A 24505-nucleotide genomic window follows, 5' to 3' on the forward strand; every position below is an offset into this window, starting at 1 on the left:
AGAGAAATAAAAAAAACAGTCAAAGTGGGTGCCAGCAGGTGCTACTCTCAAGGAGTTGCCAAGGATCCACCAGTGCCCTGGAGCCCCTTTAACAATGCTCTGATGAGTTTTGGGTGGCCAAAATTATAATTGCCCACAATGCTTTGCAACACTGAGCCAATTGTGGGCAATTACATAACGGTGGTGATCGCCAACACTCATTGGAAGGATACCACCACACTTGTGTCGCTGTCCTTTTCTGGCAGTGAGTCTACCTATTCTTTCTTGTGCACAAACAGAAATAAATTGGAGGTAGATAAGAGGGATTCTAACATGGGGGGCCACCAGAGGCCCAATGCCTCATCAAATTCATTGGACAGATAGTGTCAGGCTTCAGGGAATCTGCCACGGTAGGCAGCCAAGAATTAGATAAACAAGGAGAGTTCTTACCAAGTCTTTTATTCAATATTCACAGAGAGAGGCCTAGAAAAGGTGCCTCTAATGGCATTGCTCCGAGTAAAGTCACACCCCCTCTGTCTCTCCTATTATGCACCATCCCTACATTGGCTGATCTGTGCTTTCTGCCTCTGAGCTTTCTGTTCTCCTACTTTCAATGCCTGCCGGGTTCTGGGAGGGGGAGGGTCTGGAATGCTTTCTAAAGACATTGAGTCTGTCAGCTGTCTCTCCCCTGGTGCTTCTTCTTCTTCCTCTCCCAATATTTCCCAGCTTCTATCCTCTGCAGCCTCTGAGCTGGGACCTTTCGCAAGACCTTTCCTCCTTCCAGAGGGGAGGAGTTGTGAGCGGGAACCGACTCCTGCATCAGCAAGAGAGCGTATTCGGCCCCCTGCGTCAGCCTTCTCCCAGGTGCCACGCCAAGCCTATTAGCCAGCCAATAGGGCTGGCTCGTGGACAGGGTTTAGCCGCGCTTAAGCGGCTGTGGCAGCACTGGAACCTGTTTTCTTCAGATCACCTGCCCTCCTTCCCTTTAGGTCATTTCTATGTTTCTGTTGACCTTGCTATGGGCTTCGGTTGGTTGCCTTGGTTGCCCAAGTAGGAATTTTATCCATTTGGCAAATTGGCACCAGCCTCTTGGTTTTCGCCTACCTTGTAGCAAATCATCACAACTTATTGAGTATTGGCGGTTAGGCATTGGAATATGTGTGGTGTGTTGGAGGGAAGATTGTGGCCATCACCTACCCCTCCCCTTGTTTGGGTATTCCGTTAAAGAAATCCGGCGGTCGTGGATCCCGTCCGATGCCCTGCTGGTGGCTAGGGCCATGGCATGACCCCTGATGACGTCTGGGGAAGCTTTCAGTTGCATTTGCATCAACAAGCTCCTCCCATTGGCTGTTAACCCTCGATTGACCCCACTGAGCGGGGTGGGGTCAGGTATAGATTGTTTGATCCAATGCCAATGCCTCTCACATGCTGTAGCCAATAAAGTTGTGGCCTTATTTTAGCCCATTAACCCAAAATACATGTGTCCTTGTGTCTTATTTATCTCCATGCGGGTGGCGGGTCCTCGACACACAAACTCCTGCTGTAAATCTGTACTGTCTCCTTCTTCTCTGGAAGGTTCAGGCTGAGGAGGCAGTATCCACCATTCCTCCCCCTCCTCTGCCCAGTCCCTGACAGAGTGTGGTGTATGGAAATACTGCAAATATGAATCCAGAAAGGAAGCAAGTAGAGGGTTTTTCACCTCCTGCATGGAAACTATGTTAAAATAACACACACACAAACACACAACACAGAGAGTTTCTTGGCAAAGGAGTACAGTCTGTTTCCAGAGGTTTCTCCCAAGCATATTAGCAAGATAGTTGAAAACATTGCTTACATGATTGATAGTTGGAAAGCATAATGGGGCAAGCAGATTAACATATTGCGTCTTCCTCTGATGCATTTTCCTGCAGAACACCTTCCATTAACTAGGTGCCTCTGGCCCTGTATACAATTAGGCATAGCTACCGTTTAATTCAAGTGCGGGGGGCGAACAGAATCATGTCCATGTTTTAATTTCTATAAGTGATCCCAATTTAACTTCTATTTCACGTTCAAAAAGTTGAGTTTGGTGGGCATTTCTGGCTGACCGCACAAATTCTTGCCTGCATTTAATTTTTATTCATTGGGACATATTTGCTGAACATAAACATGAAGTTCAGCGCACAGCTCTGAGTTTGCAGCACTGTATCTCCTCACACTGTTTTCCCACTGCATTTTTATTATCTTCCAGTATATGAAGTAGTCCACATTTCTTACGCATTATTACTTCCGGTTTAATCGGAAAACAAAGTAAGAGATGGAAATATATTCCCCTAGAGATCTTTTCAGCAAACATTGCTTAATGGAGTTCTCCCATCTGCTCGCACTCCTGTTAACTAACCATTGGTGCACAGATTGATATGGTAAAAAGCACTTGATAAACAGAACGTGGCGGGGGTTTCAGCAGTGACTCTCATCAGGCAAGGACATGCTGAGAAGTGCAATTATCCTGGAGTTTGGACCTGACATTGCCACGATGCTGGTTCCAAGTCCAGTGAGCATAATTTGGCAGTCTGAAACCTGACTCTGTGTTCTGTGTAGATCAGCAGGGCCACTGCCAATGATGGTATGAACAAGACAAAGAGAATTCAAGTACAGTAACCCCATTAGTAGGTGTAAGAATATAAGGGCAGGGCCATAGCCCTTAGGCAGTGCTATTTTTCCAGAAAAAGAGGTGCCAAAACTCACCATGAAGGCTTCCCGTGTTCTCTTATAATGGCAATGGTGCCATTCTGGCTGAAAACAGCCCTGCCTGTAAGTCAGTGGTAGATACTCCTTTTTAGGGTATCCCTTACAGAAGAACTCCTGCCCACCTATCAGTTCGTAAGCACGTCAAAATGCAAATAGATAAATAGGTACCACTCCAGCGGGAAGGTAAACGGTGTTTCTGTGCGCTGCTCTGGTTTCGCCAGAAGCGACTTAGTCATGCTGGTCACATGACCCGGAAGCTGTCTGTGGACAAACGCCGGCTCCCTCGGCCTTTAGAGTGAGATGGGCACTGCAACCCCAGAGTCATTCGCGACTGGACCCAATGGTCAGGGGTACCTTTACCTTTACAGAAGAAAATCTGGAATGGGGGAGGGGAAAGTGTGGGAAAGCTGCGATTTGGAGAATGTAATATGGACAACGAAGAATTACTGGAGATCCCAGAAGCTTCCTACCCACATGAAACCACGGTATGGATGAGCCCTGAGTCGGAGCGAGGGTTCATCTAGCTCAGACTGGCAGTGACTCTCCTGGGTTTCAGGCACTAAGTCTTTCCTAGTCTTCCCTGGTGATGCCAGGGACTGAACCCGGAACTTGTCAGTGAGTTACCGCCCTTCCTTGGGCTTCAGGAGAAATTGCTGAAAATCGCCCCTAGCAATTAGTGGGAACTGTCTGTTCGCAAAGCCCCAATCACAAGAGCATGGGGTCCAACCCAGTGTTTGGAAAACTTTTCCCTTCCCCCCACTTTTGCACAAAAGGAATATGACTGGCTGCTTACCTGGTGACAGGGTGGGCGGCTGTTGTGGCCCATCATGTCCGGCTCCTTCCCCTCAGGAGTAATGCTGGGGCTAGGCAGTCGGCCATTGGGGAATTCCCAGGCCAGCCGCTGGAGATGGGCAGGCTTTCCCGCCACCTGTTGATTTGAATCCTGGCCAATCCGGCCGGGCCAGGTGGGCGGGGCTTGGGACCCAATAAAGGCTGGGTGCCCTCCCCCGCACACACTTTTGCACAAAAGTAATACATTGACCATGAATGCTCACCAGTGGGTAACAGAAGCTACTTCTGCAAGTCTTCTATCAAAATACTAGCTTGGTGGGAAACAGTACCTGTGGGCAGTCCCAGGACCTGGAGCGGTCATTGTAGTCGCAGATGGCTGACACAGAAAAGTTCTGGATCCTTTTCAGCCACTGCACGCAGATTCGGTTGTCTCTCACCCAAGTAATCCAAGTGACATAGTGATCGCTGGAAAAGAAGAGGGGAGAGAAAGGGGCTGTTTACTATGAGAGGGGTCAGCATGGTGTGTTCAATAAGACATCCGTGACAAGCCAGACCTCTTTCAAACCAAGGACTGCATTCCGACTTGGGCAACCTTTCAAGGCCACACTTACACATCCCACAGTTACAGATCCTCCAGCCAGACTAAGGGGAAGCATTCTCAGTGTTCAAGAACACATTCTAGCGAGGTCAAAACACTTGAGGAGGGTATGTTGAAGGGTGTGGCGTGGGGAGAGGGGATGTGGCTGAGAGGAGTGTATGGTCTAAGGAAAGACCTGAGGGCCAGACAGAGGTTTGGAGGGCCTCATGCAAGCTCCTGGCCCAAGGTTCCCCACCATGGGCATAGCCAGGATTTATGTGGGGGGGGGGGGGACAGGACCCGCACCTGTCATCATCCTCTGTCTGGCTTTGTCTACCAGATTCGGAATGAAATGTCTTGACAACAGTTGTTTTAAATTGCTTTCTTTTGACCCCAAATGCTCAGAAAAATCTGCCCAAATCTTTCTACAATTTCTACTTTTAGTTCAGTATTTTTATTTATTGACTTGATGGTGAAGGGGACAGCTGCCCCTCCTTGCTATGCCCATGTTCCCTATGCCTGTCGGAGTAATGTCGAACATTTGTCTTCCTCAGAGTAGACCCATTAAAATCAAAGGGAAAGGGAACATAAGTTCATCAATTCCAGTGGGTTTTTGACTTAGTAGGATATCACCAGCAGTTTTTCGATGGCAGTGGAAAATGAAAAGCAAACATCTACACTATTTCCATAGAACAGATCTGCAAGGGGCGGTAGTGGTGGGGAGCCCAGGGTCAAACTGTTTAAAATAAAAATTCTATTGCTAAAAGAAAAGAAATGGAGAAGAAAATATCAGTTTCACAAAATACTACCTTGATGCTATCGCTGCTGGAGCTGGTACTTCCTTAGGGCCTAAAGCTTCAGGATAAGTAGCATCAACAACAAACACTCTGACGGTAGGATTTTTAGCCCCAGCCTTCAAAGGAAAACATATAATCAGGTTCAAAATAATCTCCAGGGAATGGAGGGAAGCCTGATTGCTCCCCCCAGGCCCACTCCCAAGAAGGTCTGACCTCTGTGCCAGCCCGCCATTGGCCAATTTGGCAGGCTGGCACACAGCTGGATTTCAAGGTGGGAGTGTGAGCCAAAGTTCGCACTCCAGCAAGAGTAGCCCCCGGTGCCCCAGCTCTGCATCATGGGGGGGGGGGGGGAGAGAGCTCTGGCCATCCTGCAATGCCACCCCACCCCAAAAGGGGATAAGTGGACTTGACTACAAATCCCATCCCCCCTGACTACTGGTCCTACTAATTAGGGATGATGGGAGTTGTAGTCCAACAACATATGGGAACCCAAGTTTGAGAAAAGCTAGCATACATGTGAGCCCTGTTCCTTTACGGAAAGAAAGTTCACAGTAGGCACTGAGCAAATAGATTATAATATATTTCATCATCATCATATGTTTTACTTCTATACTGCTATTTGGCCAAGATTTGTATTAATACAAAAGAAAATACATTAAGACCACGGGAAACGTAAATACAAAGATACAATATAATAAATCAGTTTTTTAAAATAGCAATATCCCAGGCATGCCATGAATCACACTTTACACATTCACGTGTTGCATTTGTGCTCTCACCACAACACAACTGCCATCCACAAATGAATTGCCCACACAATAGGCTTCTCCCTGGAAGCAACCCACAGCTGTGGTGAAGTTCTTACAGTAGCTCTCCAGGCTAGCTGGCTCAACTTTGACTTCCCTTTCAAAATACTGAAGGGAAGGATCCAGTCTTTAGCTGCCTCTTCCCCTCCTCTCACTGCATGCAGAAGAACCTTTTACGACCAGTCTCTATCCTTTTCTGTCAGCAGCCATCCTGGACATGGAGAGTTATGCTACCAGAAGGGATGTCAGGGACTGGACAGAGGAGGAAAGGTGGAGCCCACCTACCCAGCCTGAACCTTCCAGAGAAGAGGAAGACAGTATAGATTGACAACAGTGATTTGCGAGAGGTCACAGCTTAGAGACAGATGACGGGCAGAGCTGGGAAATAATGAGAGAGGAGGAGGCAGGGGAGGCAGAGCTAGAGCAGCTGGCTGACATGTTATCACTAGAAAGCTTTCCAGACCCTCCTTCTCCCAGAACCCAGCGAGCATTGAAAGTAGGAGAGCAAAGGGCTTGGAGACAAATCACCCTAAGTGGCTACCGTAAGGTAGGTGGTGCTGTTGACAATTGGGGTGTGTGTGGAGATTACTTGGAACAATGCCATTACTCAAAGAGGCAGCATCTCTGTGAATATTGAATAAAAGACATTGTTAAGACTTTCCTCGTCTATCTGTTCCTGGCAGCCTACTGTGTAGGGATCAGATTCCCTGATGCCTGACAAGGGCTGAGTATGTCCAATGGTAAAGGTAAAACGATGGACCAGGCCCTTTATTATGTCATCATCAAAATATACAATGCTTAACCCAATAGTTAGTTTAATAATAGGCATTAAAATCCAGCAATTAAACCTTAGAAATCCAAGCATTTCTACGCTGAAATATGATCAGATCTTATTCAACAGAGCCAAGCAAAGCAAACAACAAAACCCCAAACATACCTTTGGATATGGTATCTTTATTTTTCTAGGATATTGATCTTCACCATAATATGAATATTCAATAACTGGTATTCCAGTATCATTAAACTGTAGGTATGCCACATTCTTTGCATTTGGAGACCACCACAGTGCATATTTTACAGCAAGCATTTCCTCTAAGAGAAATCATGTTAAATATATGTTATTCTACTACAAAAGAGGATCATGAGCTACCTTTATCTTGTAAGGACACCAGTGTACATAGCACCCATTTATCTGATAAGCTGCTATGCATCAAACAAGCAAGGCAGCTCTGTCCCAGAGGTAAGCCTGCAACTTGAATGACACGTGAGACATTGTTTCTGCTGTACAGATTTGTCCTCATTTTTTCCTGGATAAATGCCATGGCTAGTTTAAAAGGGAAGGGGAGAGGATGGGGCATACCTATTGCTAAGCTAGTCTAGTGCAACAAAGCATAGCATTATTCCAGCCTTATTGGCAGTGATGGATCTATGTTATGAGGGTTCCCTGTTTGGGAGGCCCTAGTTATTCACCTAAATAAATGTAACTATGTCCAAGAACATTGCAGAGCTAAATGTGTGTGAATGTTAGTTAACAGTATGGGTTATATTTTTTTCTTCCTATATACATAAAAATGCAAGGCAGTCATCATGCAGTCCCCATTGGATTTGCATGAAGTCAGGAGATAGATGCGGTTGGCAAGCAACGTGAGCAGGAGCCTTTTGTTTCTAATTCTTGATGTACATATAAGAGCAACAAGAATGACAATTCAAAGAATGTAAAATATTCATAGATGTTAAATACTCTTGAGATAAAGAACATGAGTAATTTTGACTGAAGGGTACAGGTAATATTGGCTGAAATGGCCAAGCGAACCAAATGACGAGGCTTGGTGGGCCTTATTAGCCCACAAGCCAGAGTCTCTTTTATCAGTGGAGTGCTTCAGAAGCCAAATTAGAAGAAATTGTGTCCTAATATTACAGATAAACACGATACTAGTTCTTAAGTTGGACAGATAGTTTTATGACAGATATCTGAGGAACGTACAAAAGTGGGTAGGTCTAAAACCTAGCAGAAACTAACAAGGAAATATCCTCCCACCCTACCCTAAAGAAATATGTGGCAGGATGTGAAAAAGCAAGATACGGGATGTTAGGAAACCACAGTGAGAATGCATGTTATTTCTGTAAGACGTTGAGCAAAGCTGTTGACAAATAGTAAATTATGATGGTGAATAACCATGCTGGCTTGTAGTTAGCAGTTAGCTTTTTGCAGTTTTGAGGAAGGGACTCCTTATGAGAAATATGAGCCTTCTACACAAACACAGCACTATGAACAACTTTTGGCTGCTGCTCATCACATCTTTTTGCTGCCCAACTCTTGCCTCACATGGCAATAATATTGATTTCAGGTTGATGTTTACCTTCGTAGACCCAGTCAGGGATTCCATTAAATATTTCATTCCAATAACCATTTGTAGTTATTTGAACAGCAGGTTCTCTGGGGCCTTGTTTCAAATAGATATTATTCTGATACACATAAACCTGGGAAGAAAAAACCCAAAATCATTTTATGCAGTCAAAGCTATTGAGGACAGTAGCACATCTAAACAGGGAATTAGATGCAAAGAGCAGAAGGCACTTATGTTTCTACACAACAGAGGGTGTGCAAGTTTTCACTCCCCTAGGCTGCAAGGAAAATCCTTTGCAGTAATGCTCAGTGTGGCTAGAGGCTGACAAGTTGAGGATAAAATTACCGTATTTTTTGCTCTATAAGACTCACTTTTTCCCTCCTAAAAAGTAAGGGGAAATGTGTGTGCGTCTTATGGAGCAAATGCAGGCTGCGCAGCTATCCCAGAAGCCAAAACAGCAAGAGGGATTGCTGCTTTCGCTGCGCAGCGATCCCTCTTGTTGTTCTGGCTTCTGAGATTCGGAATATTTTTTTTCTTGTTTTCCTCCTCCAAAAATTAGGTACGACTTGTGGTCTGGTGCGTCTTATAGAGCGAAAAATACGGTATATCTCTCCTGTGTGAATGGGGCCCTTTTCACTCACACACAAGTATTTGGAGATCTGATCCATGTCATGCAATGAAGAACCTATTGCTGGACTGCAGATTCGACCATCCCTAACTAGTGACTATGCTGGCTGGGGATGATAAATAAGAATGGTTGTATCCAGCTAAGTTTTACTCAGCATAGGCCTATTTAAATGAATGCACCCAAGTTGGCCATGTCCGTTATTTTCAATGGGTCTCCTCTGAGTAGCAATGGATACCACCCTACTATTCAACTTTATTTCCTGCCCTTCCTCTCACAGAAGCCCAGGGCAGCAAACACCTAAGTGGTAAGACAACAGAGCGGAAAGATAAAACAAAAGCATATTTAAAACATTTTTAAACAATTGGAAATAATAATAATAATAATAAATTTTATTTATATCCCGCCCTCCCCAGCCGAAGCCGGGCTCAGGGCGGCTAACAACAATAAAACAGTACAAAAGTACAGCATAAACAACACTAAAATCATTCATTATAAAATTAGTTAATTCAAGCCACTGGCAACCATTGGGCCAGAGCTCCGCGAAGATTGCCGAGGGAGGGAGTCAGGCTGTGCCCTGGCCAAAGGCCTGGTGGAAGAGCTCTGTCTTGCAGGCCCTGCGGAAAGATGTCAAGTCCCGCAGGGCCCTGGTCTCTTGTGACAGAGTGTTCCACCAGATCGGAGCCACTGCCGAAAAAGCCCTGGCTCTAGTTGAGGCCAGCCTAACTTCTCTGTGGCCTGGGACCTTCAAGATGTTTTTATTTGAAGACCGTAAGTTTCTCTGTGGAGCATACCAGGAGAGGCGGTCCCATAGGTACGAGGGTCCTAGGCCGTATAGGGCTTTAAAGGTTAAAACCAGCACCTTAAACCTGATCCTGTACTCCAGCGGGAGCCAGTGCAGCTGGTATAGCACCGGGTGAATGTGATCTCGCAGCGAAGACCTCGTAAGGAGTCTTGCTGCAGCATTCTGCACCCGCTGGAGTTTCTGGGTCAGTCTCAAGGGTAGCCCCACGTAGAGCGAGTTACAATAATCCAGTCTGGAGGTGACCGTCGTGTGGATCACAGTGGCTAGGTCAGGGCGAGAGAGGTAAGGAGCCAACTGCTTAGCTTGGCGGAGATGGAAAAATGCCGCCTTTGTTATAGCTGCAATCTGCGCCTCCATGGAAAGGGAGGTGTCGAAGATTACACCCAAACTCTTAACGGACGGTGCTGGCACTAATTGCGCCCCCGCAAGAGATGGGAGTTGCCCCCCCAATCCCATATCGCCCCGTCCCAGCCACAGGACCTCTGTCTTCGAAGGATTTAACTTCAACCGGCTCCCACGTAACCATCCAGCCACAGCTTCCAAACATCTGGTCAGTGTGTCTGGGGCCGAGTCAGGATGGCCATCCATCAACAGATAGAGTTGGGTGTCATCGGCATACTGATGGCAACCCAGCCCAAAGCTCCGAACAAGCTGGGCGAGGGGGCGCATAAAGATGTTGAAAAGCATCGGGGAGAGTATCGCACCCTGAGGTACTCCACACACCAAGGAGTGGCGCGATGACAATTCCCCCCCAAGCGCCACCCTCTGTCCCCGACCATAGAGAAACGAGCGCAGCCATTGAAGGACTGTGCCCTGGATCCCCACGTCGGCAAGGCGGTGGTCCAGAAGTTTGTGATCAACCATGTCGAAAGCTGCTGACAGATCTAGAAGAATCAGCAGCCCCGACCCGCCTCGATCCAGCTGTCTACGAAGATCATCTGTTAGGGCAACCAGAGCCGTCTCGGTCCCATGACCAGCGCGGAAGCCGGACTGGAATGGATCCAGAGCCGATGTTTCATCCAGAAAACCACCTGTTCAGAGGTGGGAATTGAAGCCCAGCAGCTTCTGGAGGGGCAATGCTTGAGTCCATACAATACTGCCAGTGGAGTAGGAAAATCTGGGTTCAAGTCCTTGCTCAGCCTTAAAGCACAACTGGTGGCCGTGGGCAAGTCAATATTTCCAAGCCTACCTGATCTCACAGATTTGCTGTGTGCATAAAACACAATGGCCATATATTTATTTATTATTTGCTGCATACACCGCCTGATCTTGTAAGAACCCAGAGGTTTGAACCATTCCAAAGGTCCAGCTAGTCCAGCATTTTGTCCTCATAGCAGCCTACCAGATCGCTGCTGGAATTCAGTGTTCAGAGGCATTCTGCCATGGATAGGGGAGGGAGAACATCGCCACCAACAGCCTCATCCTCCCTATTATTTTGTATATTGTCCTGGAGAAATAGGGCACAAATAGGGAGGGGCCACTAGGGGCGCATCGGAAGATGGCTGACAATAACATCTCTCCGACCCACAGGGGGTAATTAGGAGGCTGTGATGGGAGTAAATAGCCTCCCTCCCCCCCCCGGATTGTGGGGGGGGGCTGCCCGTGCCTGCTGTGCCCTATACCACCCCTGAATTTGAGGGGATGGGGGCACTAGGCAGAATGCCCCACTGTGGATCTCGGCGCTCCTGGACGCCGTCTCTGATCCGCGCCGCTAGCTGCAAGAACTTCAAAAGGGACAATTAGGAAGAAGCGAATGCACATATTTCAAGGAAGGAGGGGGAGTAAAGACTGCTAACTGAAGAGTTCTCTGATAAACAAGACGAGTTGGAAGAATAAGAATCAATCATGAGAAGACAGCCAAGACTCGGTATGGCAAAGGGACTGATGGGGGAGGGGAAAAAAACTTTTCTTTCTTTCCTCTATGTGATAAAACAAGAAATCCCCCACCCTCACAAGTCAGAAATGCCACACAGGATATAATTGGTGTTTATCTGCTTAAGGAGATTATCAGAAGAGATCATAAAGGAAAAAGGAAAAACATGTACGAACAAGATGAGATGTGGAAACAGCAAGATAAGACTGGATAGAATTATGAACTTTATTTGGACTGATTTGGATATGAACGCAGAAGCAAGAAGATGATCGGAATCCCCCTCCAAAACTTGAAATATGGGTCATGGTGGTACAGAAGAAATATGAACCCCAAGAATGGGGAAGCTACTGAAATGAACTGCAGTGAGGCACTAGTGCTCTCTTTGCATCTGGGCAGACAGAAGAGGGTCAGAAACTACAGTCTTTGGGTAAATAGCAAATGAAAAGACCCTAACACCCTGGTCCCTGTACCTTGGGTTTGTCTAGTTTTCGGAGAAGGCAAAGTGGTCCAACAATTACCAGGGCTCTGTGCTAAAGCACCCACAGTTCCAGGCAGCTGTGGAGTGTTTATCTTTTTAAGAGTCAATATTCTAAAGCACAGCTGATAAGCAGAGATAAGGAGGCCTGCAAAAACGATCCCTGCGCAAACACTAAAGGCAAATGAATCTCATAAAAATAGAAGCGTTATTCTCACACTTCGTGAGCTTACTGACCAATTTGTGTCCAACAGGTGACCAGGCTATATACTGAATGTCATGTGGAAGCTCGTGTCCTTTGACAAAAGCACTGCAAAGGGAAAGAAATGAAAGATGCAAAGGCAAGCTCGGTATTTCAAGGTCAGATTTCATTTAAAGCCCCTGGCTTCCCCAAAAGAATCCCCAAAGAAGGGTCAGCAGCAAACCAAAAGGACCCTCGTGAGCACCTAGGTGGGCATGGGCACAATGGAGCCCACCAACACCGGTGCTTCTTTTCTTATTTAATTTCTTGTTATAGTTGGGGGCAGCCACCTAGGCATGTACATGGTTACAGATACTCATTTTGTTATTTTTTACATTATAATACGTTGACTCTTTCAACAATTTGACTGAGCTTATTCCTAAGTCAATGTGTTTAGCATCAGGGCAGCAGAGGCAAGCCCCATTGTATTCCTGTAGTCATGGTGGTGCTGTGATTTAAGGGAGCCTAAAAACTGCACACGCCCAGAGTATTTGGGTCATATTCTGCGGTGGAGTTCCGCGAGTGCAGTAGACTTCTGCTTGTGCAACAGAACTTTCCTCTCCCCTTCCTTGCACACCTTTAGAATCTGCTCCAGAGGGCACACAGGGAGAAGAGAGGAAGGGGAAGTCCCATTACGTGAGCAGAATTTGCTATGTGCAGCATGGGATATAACCATTTAGAAGCAGATAATTTAGCAATGTCACTGGAAACAATGTGTCCATTAACTAATAGAAGAACATAAGGAGAGCAGTGGCTGACCTAGTCTAGCTCCTTGTTCTCACAGTTGTCAACCATAAAGGACCCCTCAGGCATAGGCGCCAACTCAGGGGGGCCTGGGGCACCTAGGCACCCACAAAATTCCCACTATGGGTGCCCAAGCATATCTGCGGCAAGCACCAATTGAGGCCCCACGGCAGAGGCAGAGGCCCTGGCCCAGTTGCCACCGCACTGGAGAGCCAGAGGAGGCAAGGGCAGTGAGTGGTGGTGGCGGGCAGAGGCCAAGCAGCATGTACACACAATGGCGCAAGTGATGTCATGACATCACACCACATGTGCCGCTCGCTGGACACCCACAATCTGGGGGCCAAGTTGGCACCACTGCCCTCAAGCAGGACCTGAGCACAAGAACACACTCTCCCTTCCTGTGGATTCCAGCAACAGGAATTCAGAAGCATTGCTATCTCTGACCAGTATAACTGAAGGAACGTCTCCACCTCCATCGTTCTGCCCGGACCCTGAGGTCCAGCGCCAAGGGCCTTCTGGCGGTTCCCTCACTGAGAGAAGCCAAGTTACAGGGAACCAGGCAGAGGGCCTTCTCAGTAGTGGTGCCCTCCCTGTGGAACGCCCTCCCACCAGATGTCAAAGAGAACAACAACTACCAGACTTTTAGAAGACATCTGAAGGCAGCCCTGTTTAGGGAAGCTTTTAATGTTTAATAGGTTATTGTATTTTAGTGTTTTGTTGGAAGCTGCCCAGAGTGGCTGGGGAAACCCAGCCAGATGGGCGGGGTATAAATAAATTATTATTATTATTATTATTATTATTATTATTATTATTATTACTGTGGAGGCAGAGCATAGCCACTGCGTCTGGTAGCCATTGACAGCCTTATCCTCCCTGATTTTGTCTTTTAAAGCCCCCCAAAGTTGGTGGCCATCACTGTTCTCCTAAGAGGAAAAAGCATGCCTTAAAGGAATCCAAATAGAAGACCAAGAGCAAACACAGAACAGATTGACTCGTGGGTCAGTATAAAAGAAAACCTTTTCAGTCTTACCTGTTTCCAAGTTCATAAATGTGATAGGATGCTGTATAAGAGTACCTCCAGAGCTGAAAAAGTTAGAACAGAGACATAACATGATTAGTTATTATTACAGCCGAAACATAGTAACATACAGTATTCCTCCCAACACGTTTTTAGCAGAAGACAGCTTCCCTTTATGAAAGCTCTGCAAACCTTCACAATGGCACTGCCCTAGCACCAGTATATAGATTCTCTTTTAAAGGTGAGCTAAAAGCCTCCTCAATTCCACTAAGAAATATTTCCACACATGGAATGCAACATGGGAAGGGTCTTTTAGACATTTGATGTATTTCTCAGTGTAGTAAAAATAATAAGTTGCCCACAATCTACAAAAGCTGCATAGCAATTCCTAAAATGACCACTCTCCCTAACTGCTAATGGGAACGAAAGCAGAGTAGGATGGGGCTTCTTGATTGACGCTGCCTCCCCTCCCCTTGAAAAACCATGGTGTCTCTATGTGGAGAGAGTTCAGAATGTTCTCCTTCATCTCAGCCCTTATCACACAAGTGTGTTTGCCTTGGACCACTGGGAAATTTCTCTGACAACAGAGAAAAGTGCACCTACTGGTTTATTGCAAAAGGATCCTTTTGTCAGCAGAATTAGGAGATGCTTGCTTATACAGAAGAATCACAAGAGGAATTCCACTCCCCATCACCGCCACTTCTGATTCATTGGTGGTGGGAAGAAGGGGTGATTGTAAGCTAAGGAATAAATCCTGGTTTGTATCTAAAGTAGTGCTTTGTAACTTCTGCTTCCCAATGAAGCTTCCCTCATCTTCTTCCCCTGCACCCCCTCCCCAAGACTGTTCCACGAATTTCTCTGAAACCTATGGAGCAGATTTGGGAAGGACATGGGGAGCACATGGGTGGAGGGGGGCAGTTCTATCGTTCACTAACAACATGACCAATGTTCACTAAAAATGGGGAGTTACACAAACATAACAAATGCACTGGATCCCGCCCACAAATCTCAGCTGAAAAACATTTTACCTTAGAGTAGTTGCTTTCCAACAGCATGAAATTCTGGTCAGCTGACAGTATATAGTTTGTGGCATTGACTTTTTTCTAAAAGATTTAAAGATATGAATTAGAAACCAAAGTATGGCCCTTCGATCAATTTTAAAAATTACAGTAATACGTACAAGTATGCTGTTGGACAGGAGTGTGTGTGACTGCCCATATTCAACATTGTAAAGAATTATATCATCTTCTGTGAACTGATGGAGATATTCATTTCCTTAGGAGGGAGGAGGAAAAACATAGCCTGAATGATTACAATAAGCTTGGTTACAAATGTCATCAAACTACAGCATCTGTTACAGCAAATGGCATTGGAAATGGATGTAAAATAACAATACTTTGATGCTGTAATTTAGGTGGGAGGGGGATGGAGCCATCTCAGGTAGCTCAAATCCTGGGAACTGTAGTTTGTTAAGGATGCAGGGAACTGCAGTTATGTGGGGGGTAAAATACATTTCCCAGGATTCTTTGGGGAAGTCATGTGTTTTACATGTATGGCATTACGCAGCCTGAGATAGGGGCAGAGATTAGATGATGCACATTTTATACTGCTGGGTTCTATATTATGCTTGCTTTACAGAAACAGTAGAAACGTTCTCTTTCTGCCACCTCCCTCCCTCCCTCTCTCTTTCTCTCTCCCTCTGCCCTGCTCTTTTCTTTCATGCTTTCTGCCACCCCCTTCTTTCCTGCCCTTTTTCTGCCACCCTATTTTATGCAAATCCTATTTGTCTCAGTCTGCAATTACTAGTTAATATCAAGGCACTTACATGGCACAATGAAACCCCATACACCTCACCCTTTCCCATTCCTTGAACATTTAACTGCACTTATTTTTTCGTTTTAGAAACCACATACCCCATACGTCCAATGCATTTGTGTTTCTCAGGGCAGCTTAAAGCATTTAAAAACAAAACACCCCCCATAAAAGACATAAAACAAAAACAAAAGCATCAATGTACACAAGCTTTGTAGTTTGTTTGTTTTTTTAAAAAAAATCCAAAATGATGTTTCAGCACCACATACTCATTGAACCACAAATCATGCCGTCCCTTACCCGAAATCCAGTAAGGAGAAATTGTTTTGTAACTGAAGTCTCCATCCAGATATTCTTTTAATGTTAAAGGTCTAGGATTGTTTCCTTTGTTTCGAACTTTAAAAACAGAACAGGAATGAGATATTTAATAACAACACGCCCAAGAGGCACAAATGGTTTCTAGAATTTTATTCCTTTGAATTGGCCACTGATCTGAGGGTTTGGGAGGTTGTAGACCTGGTAGGATGATATGACACATACCCTTCCGCTTACAACCGCGCTGAAAAGTACCAGGCTGGGTGAAATGCAGTAACCCTTCATTTCACACAAAAGATGTCTTCCTCAGACCAGCAGCAATCTGGTTTTCTATGTCTCTGAAGAATGCCAGTTTTCATTTTGACTGATAACTGGGAACACCCACATGTCAATTCCACTTGTTATGTCGTGAACTAAGCAGGTGCACTCCAGCCTCCTCCAAACTGGTGCCCATCAGCCCCAGTCAGCACAGCTGAACTAGTCCATGTAATGAATTAACAATGAAACAACATTTTCCATTCATATCAAACATAGGTGGGCTATGTTCAATAAAGCTCTCTGTCCTAGGTTTTAGAATCATTGGTCCCTTTCCTGTGTTCTTCAGTGTATTTAGGGTTGCCATATTTCAAAAAGTGAAAATCCGGACTCAAAAGATTTTGAGCCTTTTTTGGCAGGGGCAAAGTTGTTGAGCTTTTTTCTTGGGGGGTGGGGCAAAGTTGTTGCGCTTCTTTGGAAAATCTAAAAAAGAAGTAGGTTCCCTCTGTTGTTGTTTTTTGAAAATCACCCCTAAATCAGCACTCCTATATAGGCTGCCATATGCATGTGTTTTCTCAGACATTTCCCCCCCTTTTTGAAAATTCTGCCAGGACATCATTTTTGATGGATGAATCCTTGCTATATCTGGGAAATTCCAGACTTATATCAGCCCTAGCTGTATCTCTCAAACTGTATTTATTTTTAAAACACGTCCATGTGAATGGCCAAAACTTGGCAGACTTTAACAATCCAAGACTAATTTTGTGAATGTCCAAAAATTTCAGGCGTATGCCAGTAAATGCTGACACTGAACAACCACCCAAATGAAACTGCTGGCAGTGAAGGGGACATCCCAAAAGAGGAGGGGAGGGGATGAAATGAAATAAAATGAAATGAGTGAATGAATGAAATGAGTGAATGAAATTCACAAAAAATATTTTGGAATAAAATTCAGACTGCAGAAATTCACCAATTTTAGGCATTCATCATAATATATTGTCATTAAGCTCTGTTGGCTCAGATCAAAGAGTCAACATGCCATTCCATCTTGGTTACCCTATGTGGAGCACATTCACTGTAACATACTTATGAAGGATTAGAAAGAGAACAGCTGAAAAACACAGTTGTACAAGCCTCATGCGAGTGTTTCCTGCAAATGCTAACTTTGCAATTGTTTCCTGTTGCATTTCTGTCCTTGATTTACCCACAGATGATTTTACATACTTGTGTGTTTGTGTGTGTTTTAAATTGATTCATCAGAGAGTAATCCCTGGAATTCTGGTTAGTGCCAAGGAGATCGTTCCATCAGCGCAAGCATTTCTGTTTGCCCAACAGAATGATCTCCCCTCTCCTACCCCCTGGGTGTTGTTCTGGGGGTTCCCCTGACTGTCCAGAGCAGATCTGGGGCTGGGAGGCATGGGGGGGTAAGTAAGGGGAGCAGCGGAAGGAATGCAGGGCTGGCCCACCCATGAGGGAAGGTGAGGCGACTGCCTTGGGTGGCAGGATCTACAGGGGCAGCAGGTCTAGCCTGCAAGGAATGTATTGCCCGCTGGAGCAGTGCCAGTAGTGGCTGCACCACACTAACTGGAGGCTGAATCTGCTGCCCCTTGGCAGCTCCCCCCCCATGCCGCCTCTATAGCAGCCTCTTGGAGAATGAGAGGCGCTGCTAGTCTCCTCCCACCTTAAGGAGGAAAGGGGGTCTGCTAGGCTCTGCACCCACCCAGAATGATTCAGATCAGGCATCTTCGCTCCCTCCCCCTTCACAAAGGCCTTTGATTCCTACTTCAACCATTGGGTAAGATTGATTTGATTCCTCCCCCAGCTTGCTGTTGATGTAGATCTTTATTCTTTGCTTGTTCCTGATGTATACTTCACTCACCCCTTGTTCCCTGTTGGGCAGGGGGCATTTTGTCGTTCGCCTCAGTTGCCAAAATGTCTTGGGCGGGTCCTGGGGAAAGCATTGTTGCATTAGCAGGAGTCTTTGCACTGGCTTCTGCTAGCAGAACGGCTGAGCTCAGTCTGTCCTCTAAGTCAGCTAAACAAAAAGCTAGCACATCTTTGCAAAATGTGTCTGTTTTTAACCTGGCCTAGTGAGAACAATACCTACCACAAGCCTTAAGTTGTTTCTGAGCAAGCAATTTCTCAGAAACAAATATCTTGTTTTCTGTAGCTATGTGTTCAAATCTATTTTCAAAAACTTCGTGACGCTGCAGTAGTAAATAAGGAGATTTGAGATGACCACCATTTCAGTAGGTGCTCAGAGGAGAAACATATCTGGTCATTGTATCTGGTGATACTCGCTCCTCCATAACTCCCTCACTTAGGGACTTCCCTCAAGGTCATATATTCAGACTCCTGATGAAACATTTCACCACGTTTACTTTAACAGATCAATATTTAAAAAGGAAAAGGAAAGATAATGCTTGTTTTTCTTCTTCTATGTAACTATTAGTTACTCTAGAACACACATGTCACTTCTACTGTTGACACTGTTCCTCGCCAGCGCAAATGCAGAAGAAAGCTGTCAAGATAAATAAACCCGAAGGCCAGTCTAGGCACACAAATAATCACTATCATAGCAAATACTGAGTCAGCAATAATCTTTCAAAATAAATGTACATGAAAGAAGAAGAAGCTCGTCTCCCATCAGATGGCACTTTCTAATTGAGAGCTTCAAAAAAGCCAAGGATAAAAAGCTTACACTACAGTTCATTAAAACACAAGGGTGTCATTTTAATCAGCATAAAGTGAAAGGAATCTTATGACTCGCTGCACACATTCCAGGAAAAAAAACCTTTAAAAAATGTCTATTGTGAGCATAGAATTAACATAAAGCACCTGCTATTAATAGTATTTCTGGTATAAAGGATATTTGACAATGCTGTTTGGGTGCGAGGGAAGTGGGGATCTTAAATGCTACTGTCAGCAATTCTACCAGAATGCCTAAAAGTTACTCCACAGTATTAGGAACTTACATGATTCGTAGTTATAAGGTCTATTCACAGGACATTTGTCACCTATTTATGTAGCTCAGGGCTGGGGAGCCTGTGACCCTCCAGATGTTGTTGAGCTAAAACTCCCATCTGTCCTCACCATTGCTCATTCTGGCTGGGGCTGATGGCAGCTGGAGACTATCAACATCTGGAGGGCTACATGGTCTTCATCTGACTCTTGCAGGGATCATACTTTTCTTCAGGATGGACAGCATATTTGCGATATAATCTATATTGCAATGTACTGAAGGACATGGTGGTAGCTGTAGTGGATCATTGCGCACAGGGGTGAGGAATCTTTTTCAACCTGAAGACCACACTCCCTTATGGTCAACCTTCTGAGAACCACCTGCTAGCGGTGAAGTGGGACCAGAGGGTAGAGCAGGTGAAGCAACAGGTGTTCCTCACAGCAATCAGAGATTTCTACAGACACTTCTCTATTTTGCTCATCCTGGCAAGAAAGAAACATTATCGCAGTTCAACGACACGTTCCAGCCAGAGAAAAGCACTTGAGGTGCCAGGTGAGGGGAGTGGTCTGATGAAGAGCCTGGTGAAGAAATTTGGAGGCCCGGGGGGGGGGGCTGATATTCCCCATTCCTGCTCTAGTACCTGCCTACACACTGGATGAACTGTTGTGGTATCATGGAATGTTCATGAACATTTTGTTTGCTGAGGGAAATCAGTACTAGAAATGTTCACAATGGTCACTTGAATTGACCAGGATGGTCGCAACAACAAATAAACTTTGACTTTGACTTCACAATGGTCCAGCTTTGAGGCCTGAGGCAAAGGGTCCACTTGGCTGAGAAAAAGGGCCTAAGGACAGAAGCTGTCTGAAGACAGAAGTTGCCCCTAAGCTTAAGCTGGAACTTCTTGTCCTGGACTCTCTTATTCCCAGTCCTTAGATATATTATGCAGGAATAGCTCTTCATTGTGAAGGAAAAGCCATTTTGTATGTGTTCAAGGCAGTCTTGTCTCTTGTGTTATCTGTTCTGAATACAAGGTTACTGGGGCTAAGCACAGATGAAGGCCAGTCTAATTAAGTCCCAGCTGATTACAGAGATAAAATATTAATCATATTATCATTATTAATTACCTCACCTCCCTGTCATCCTAAGGTCTCAGGGCTAGTTATGTTAAAATCTAATATTAAAAGCAGTTTGAAACAACTCACAATCACTGACATAAGTTGAGCCCTAAAAATATGCACCCAAGTGCCAAAAGCTATCTACTGCTAGTAGAAATAAATGGCTGTCAAGATTACTAGCTATGAACGTTTTATATGCTGTAAAATGTTAGCCTCCCATCAGCAATAAAATTCATTAATATCTGCCCTGTTTTTCATATGCTTTTCCTGTCAAAAGTTCAGGCTAAGTATCTCTCAGCTCTTCTGTCAGCCATAGTAGCTTAAGGGACCTTTTGGTAAAGCTGTTGAAGGTAGCATTTAAGGTTTGCTGAATAATTGGTTTTCTACCACACACAGAATTAATAGAGGATATTTTCTGTTTTATATAAACATAGAACTAACGGAGGATGGACTGCCCTCCCCGCACAATATGCACAGCAACAAAAATAACTGATACACATTCCCATTATTTTATCCTGATGAAAGAAAGGAAACATTGATTCTTCTCTTTTTTTAAAAAAGTGAGTAGGATGAGCTTTTTCTTTTCTATTTTTGAGAGGCTTTCTGTTACGACAGTCATGGGGTGGTATCTGTCACTCATTAGTTAAGATCAGTTGACTTAGGAGCATTCATTTCGGTGGGTAAAAGCTGAGCATGACTAATGCTGAATCTCTGAGTGACTGTTGGATATAGGCCTGACTTCACGTGTACATACAGGAAGATGCCAGATCCCATAAGGAAACCCTATCAGACTCAAGTGCTTGCACACTGTATGTACCCAGGATTATCAGTAACCTGATCCAAAGCAACAGATAGGAGGAAAACAAGCCATAAATGTCATGAGTTCGGAAATGCATGCTAACAGGTAGATGGCCGTTCCAAACACTGTTTGTAGCCTTGTCAAAATGTATTACCAGTGATGCGCACCAATGGCAATGCAACTAGACTTTTCACTTGAAAAGATTCCTTGCATCGACACATGCAGGCATCTGTATTTTTCCAGGGTATAGATAATGGCAGCCCCAAATCCCTATACCTTAGGTAACCCACAGTAGTGCTGGCAAGAAGACAGCAAATGGATTTCCCCCCTATTGTTAAACTAGTTAGCTGTAGCTTAAAAAGAAAGAAAGAAAAGCTAGGGTGCAAACTTACTCAAAGTTACATGCATGTTAAGTCCTGCCAAAAATAATTCTGCCTGCAGACACATTTATGGACATAGGTTTTTGTATTTTCCAGGAATGAAAACTCTTACCTTTCGGAGGAATTAATACAGCACACATAATGAACAAAGACAGGAAAAGACATGAGATCACTCCAACTAAGATTTTCAGCTGGATCTGTAGAATAGAAATCAGTTACAGAAACGACAGTTCTCAAGACTTTTGTTGTAGTCCATTCCCCTCCTCCCAAAGCAAAACTATAGGATTTCAGCAGCATATTGTATGCCAACAGCTGAAGTCTCCTTCAAGTATGTCTCGAGCCATACGCTTTTTCAGTTTCTTTTTCCTATTGAGAGCGTGCCTTCTGCCTCTGGTATTTTCTCACAGCCGAGCAACAGAACAAAAAGTTTTCAAAGCCCTCCAAAATCCAGACCTATTTATGTATCACTTTATTATTTTTTACAGACCTTCATTCTCCCGCTTGTTCTCTTAAGGAAGATTTTTTAGTTCTCCTTCCCTCTTCTGGATGCCAGTCACTGGATCTCTGAGAGCAGTTTGCAAAAGCAGCGTCAGCTTTCTCAAACGGAGGCCAAGCCTCAGACAGTTTTCTTTATGTGCTTTCAAAATCCATGCCAAATTTCAGAGGTTTTTTCATAAAATAGGAAACAGATTTTTGAGGGCGTTCTCAGCCCTGAAATGAACTGTGGGTGGCTGCAGCGGGCCTTTGGCTGTATCAGTGCCGTTCATGTAAACCATAACTTAACGATGCTTACATGAAGAGTTTGTGGGTCCTGTGACTCAACAGCAGATTGGAGATGTGCTGTTTCACCCTGAGAGGTATTTACAGTGCGTTTTGGCAATACTTGAAGTAGGAAACGTTTTCAAAAGCAAGATGGTGCACTCATAATACAGCAACAAATTAAGGAAGAAGTGGAGAATCTGTGGATCTACATATGTAAATATAGTTGGGGGGTTATGTGTGTACACACACACACACACACGAGACTGATTTATACCTTAGGGAAATTACTGCAGCTCTTTAGTAGGGCCCATGCTTTCCAGCACCTCCAATTAAAAGATAGCAGGTAATCACACAAGGTGAAAAACTTCTGCCCAAGACCCCAGGAGAGCCACTGTCAGCCTGAGCAGACAATACTGGACTGGATGGAGAAATAATATGACCTGCCATTAGGCAGCCTCCTATGTCCTCATCAAAGACCCCAAACAGCTCTTTGATTAGCACTGTGTTTTTTCAAAGGAAACAGAAACAATTTGCCTCTTCCAGACAAGCTATTAACCAGGGGTTCTTCTCGATTTGCTGGCACAAAGTTTTCCTTATGAAAATGAAGAAGGCAGCTGTTGGGAGTGACTCTTTAAAGGTGAAGATAGGGCTCTTGCCGACAGCCCATTTACTGAGCATTCATTCCAATACAGTGGTGCCCCGCAAGACGAAAAACTCGCAAGACGAAAAACTCGCAAGACGAAAGGTTTTTTCGTTTTCGAGTTGCTTCGCAAGACGAATTTCCCTATGGGCTTGCTTCGCAAGACGAAAACGTCTTGCAAGTTTGTTTCCTTTTTCGTAAAACCGTTAAAACCCAGGGTGCATTGCTGGAAGAGGTGCAGTTGCGACTTGACTTCGAGGAGCAACACATTGCACGCGGTGTGGTGGCCTTTTTGAGCTTTTTAAAGAGTTTGCTGAATTTTTGAAGCTTTTCCAAAACTTCTTTTGCAGCTGTTTGGTAAGTTAAACTTTTAAACCTTTTTTTGGGTTTTTTGGATTTTGGGTTGGGGTGTTTAGAATTCAAGGACTTGGTGTTGGGGAGAGGTTTGCAAGAATCTGGGAGCTTGTGTGGTTTTTTTCTGCATTTTTATGATTTTCTGTGACCATTGGGCCATGTTAATTTTTTTTTTTGAAAAAAAAATCTGGGTTTGAATTTCTGTGTGCTGGGTGGATGGGGGAACAGTTGAGGAGGGGTTTGCAAGAATTTGGGAGCTTGTGTGGTTTTTTTTGAATTTTTATGGTTTTCTGTGACCATTGGGCCATGGTTTTTTTTTTTTGAAAAAATTTTCTGGGTTTTGAATTTCTGTGTGCTGGGTGGATGGGGGAACAGTTGAGGAGGGGTTTGCAAGAATCTGGGAGCTTGTGTGGGTTTTTTTTGAATTTTTATGGTTTTCTGTGACCATTGGGCCATGTTGGTTTTTTTTGAAAAAAATTCTGGGTTTTGAATTTCTGTGTGCTGGGTGGATGGGGGAACAGTTGAGGAGGGGTTTGCAACAGTTGGGGAGGGGTTTGCAACAGTTGGGGAGGGGCTGGGGGAACAGTTGAGGTTTTTGAAGACTTTGGTGATTTTTAAAGCTTTCCCAAAACTTCTTTTGCAGCCATTTGAGGATTTTGAAGACTTTGGTGATTTGCAGCCATTTCGTAAGTTAAACTTTTAAAACTTTTTTGGGGGTTTTTGGATTTTGGGTTGGGTGTTTGGAATTCAAGGACTTGGTTCTGGGTTTGAATTGCTGGTTTTTATTTTCTTTTTCTGAGTTTACAAAGGTAACAGCTGTGCTGCCATGGGACCCAAGAAGATTGCTGCTGCTGCGGAGGCCGGCGAGAGGAAGAAGGAGAAGGTGACGCTGGAAATGAAGAAGGAGATCATCCGGAAGCATGACGGTGGAATGCGTGTGACGGACCTCGCCAGGGAGTACGACAGGAACCCATCGACCATCGGGACCATCCTGAAGATGAGGGAGAAGATCCTTGCGACTGATGCAGCCAAGGGAGTCACCAGGATCGTGAAGAACCGCCCAGCTGTTCTGGAGGAGGTCGAGAAGTTGCTGCTCATCTGGTTAGAAGAGAAGCAGCGTGCAGGGGACACAGTGACTGAGGCCGTCATTTGTGAGAAGGCCAAGGCCTTGCACGCAGACCTCATCCGGGAACAGCCAGGAACCTCAGGCGAGCCAGAAGTCTTCAAGGCAAGCAGAGGCTGGTTTGACCGGTTCAAAGCAAGATCTGGAATCCACAGCGTGGTCAGGCATGGAGAGG

The 24505-nt window shown here is 44.9% G+C and overlaps 1 protein-coding gene across 5 annotated transcripts in view; it reads right to left on the reverse strand.

The window, feature by feature from the left end:
• Positions 1–24505, reverse strand: part of FAP (fibroblast activation protein alpha) — a 60208-nt gene that overhangs the window by 28039 nt on the left and 7664 nt on the right. For 2 of the 5 annotated variants that reach the window (XM_081006480.1, XM_081006481.1), the window contains exons 3-13: positions 21564–21648; positions 18072–18140; positions 15923–16018; positions 14991–15085; positions 14839–14913; positions 13823–13875; positions 12045–12117; positions 8042–8162; positions 6619–6773; positions 4888–4991; positions 3831–3966 (exon numbers count right to left, since the gene is read on the reverse strand). In XM_081006480.1, coding sequence (XP_080862606.1) covers positions 3831–3966; positions 4888–4991; positions 6619–6773; positions 8042–8162; positions 12045–12117; positions 13823–13875; positions 14839–14913; positions 14991–15085; positions 15923–16018; positions 18072–18140; positions 21564–21648 — 1062 coding nt within the window. Of the gene's footprint in view, positions 1–3830; positions 3967–4887; positions 4992–6618; positions 6774–8041; positions 8163–12044; positions 12118–13822; positions 13876–14838; positions 14914–14990; positions 15086–15922; positions 16019–18071; positions 18141–21563; positions 21649–21938; positions 22263–24505 lie in introns of those variants that run through there. The other 3 variants (XM_081006483.1, XM_081006484.1, XM_081006482.1) reach the window with 3 other exon arrangements.

This window comes from Podarcis pityusensis (genome assembly GCF_964106645.2).
Source record: "Podarcis pityusensis genome assembly, chromosome: 1".
In the NCBI taxonomy this organism is placed as follows: Eukaryota; Metazoa; Chordata; class Lepidosauria; order Squamata; family Lacertidae; genus Podarcis; species Podarcis pityusensis.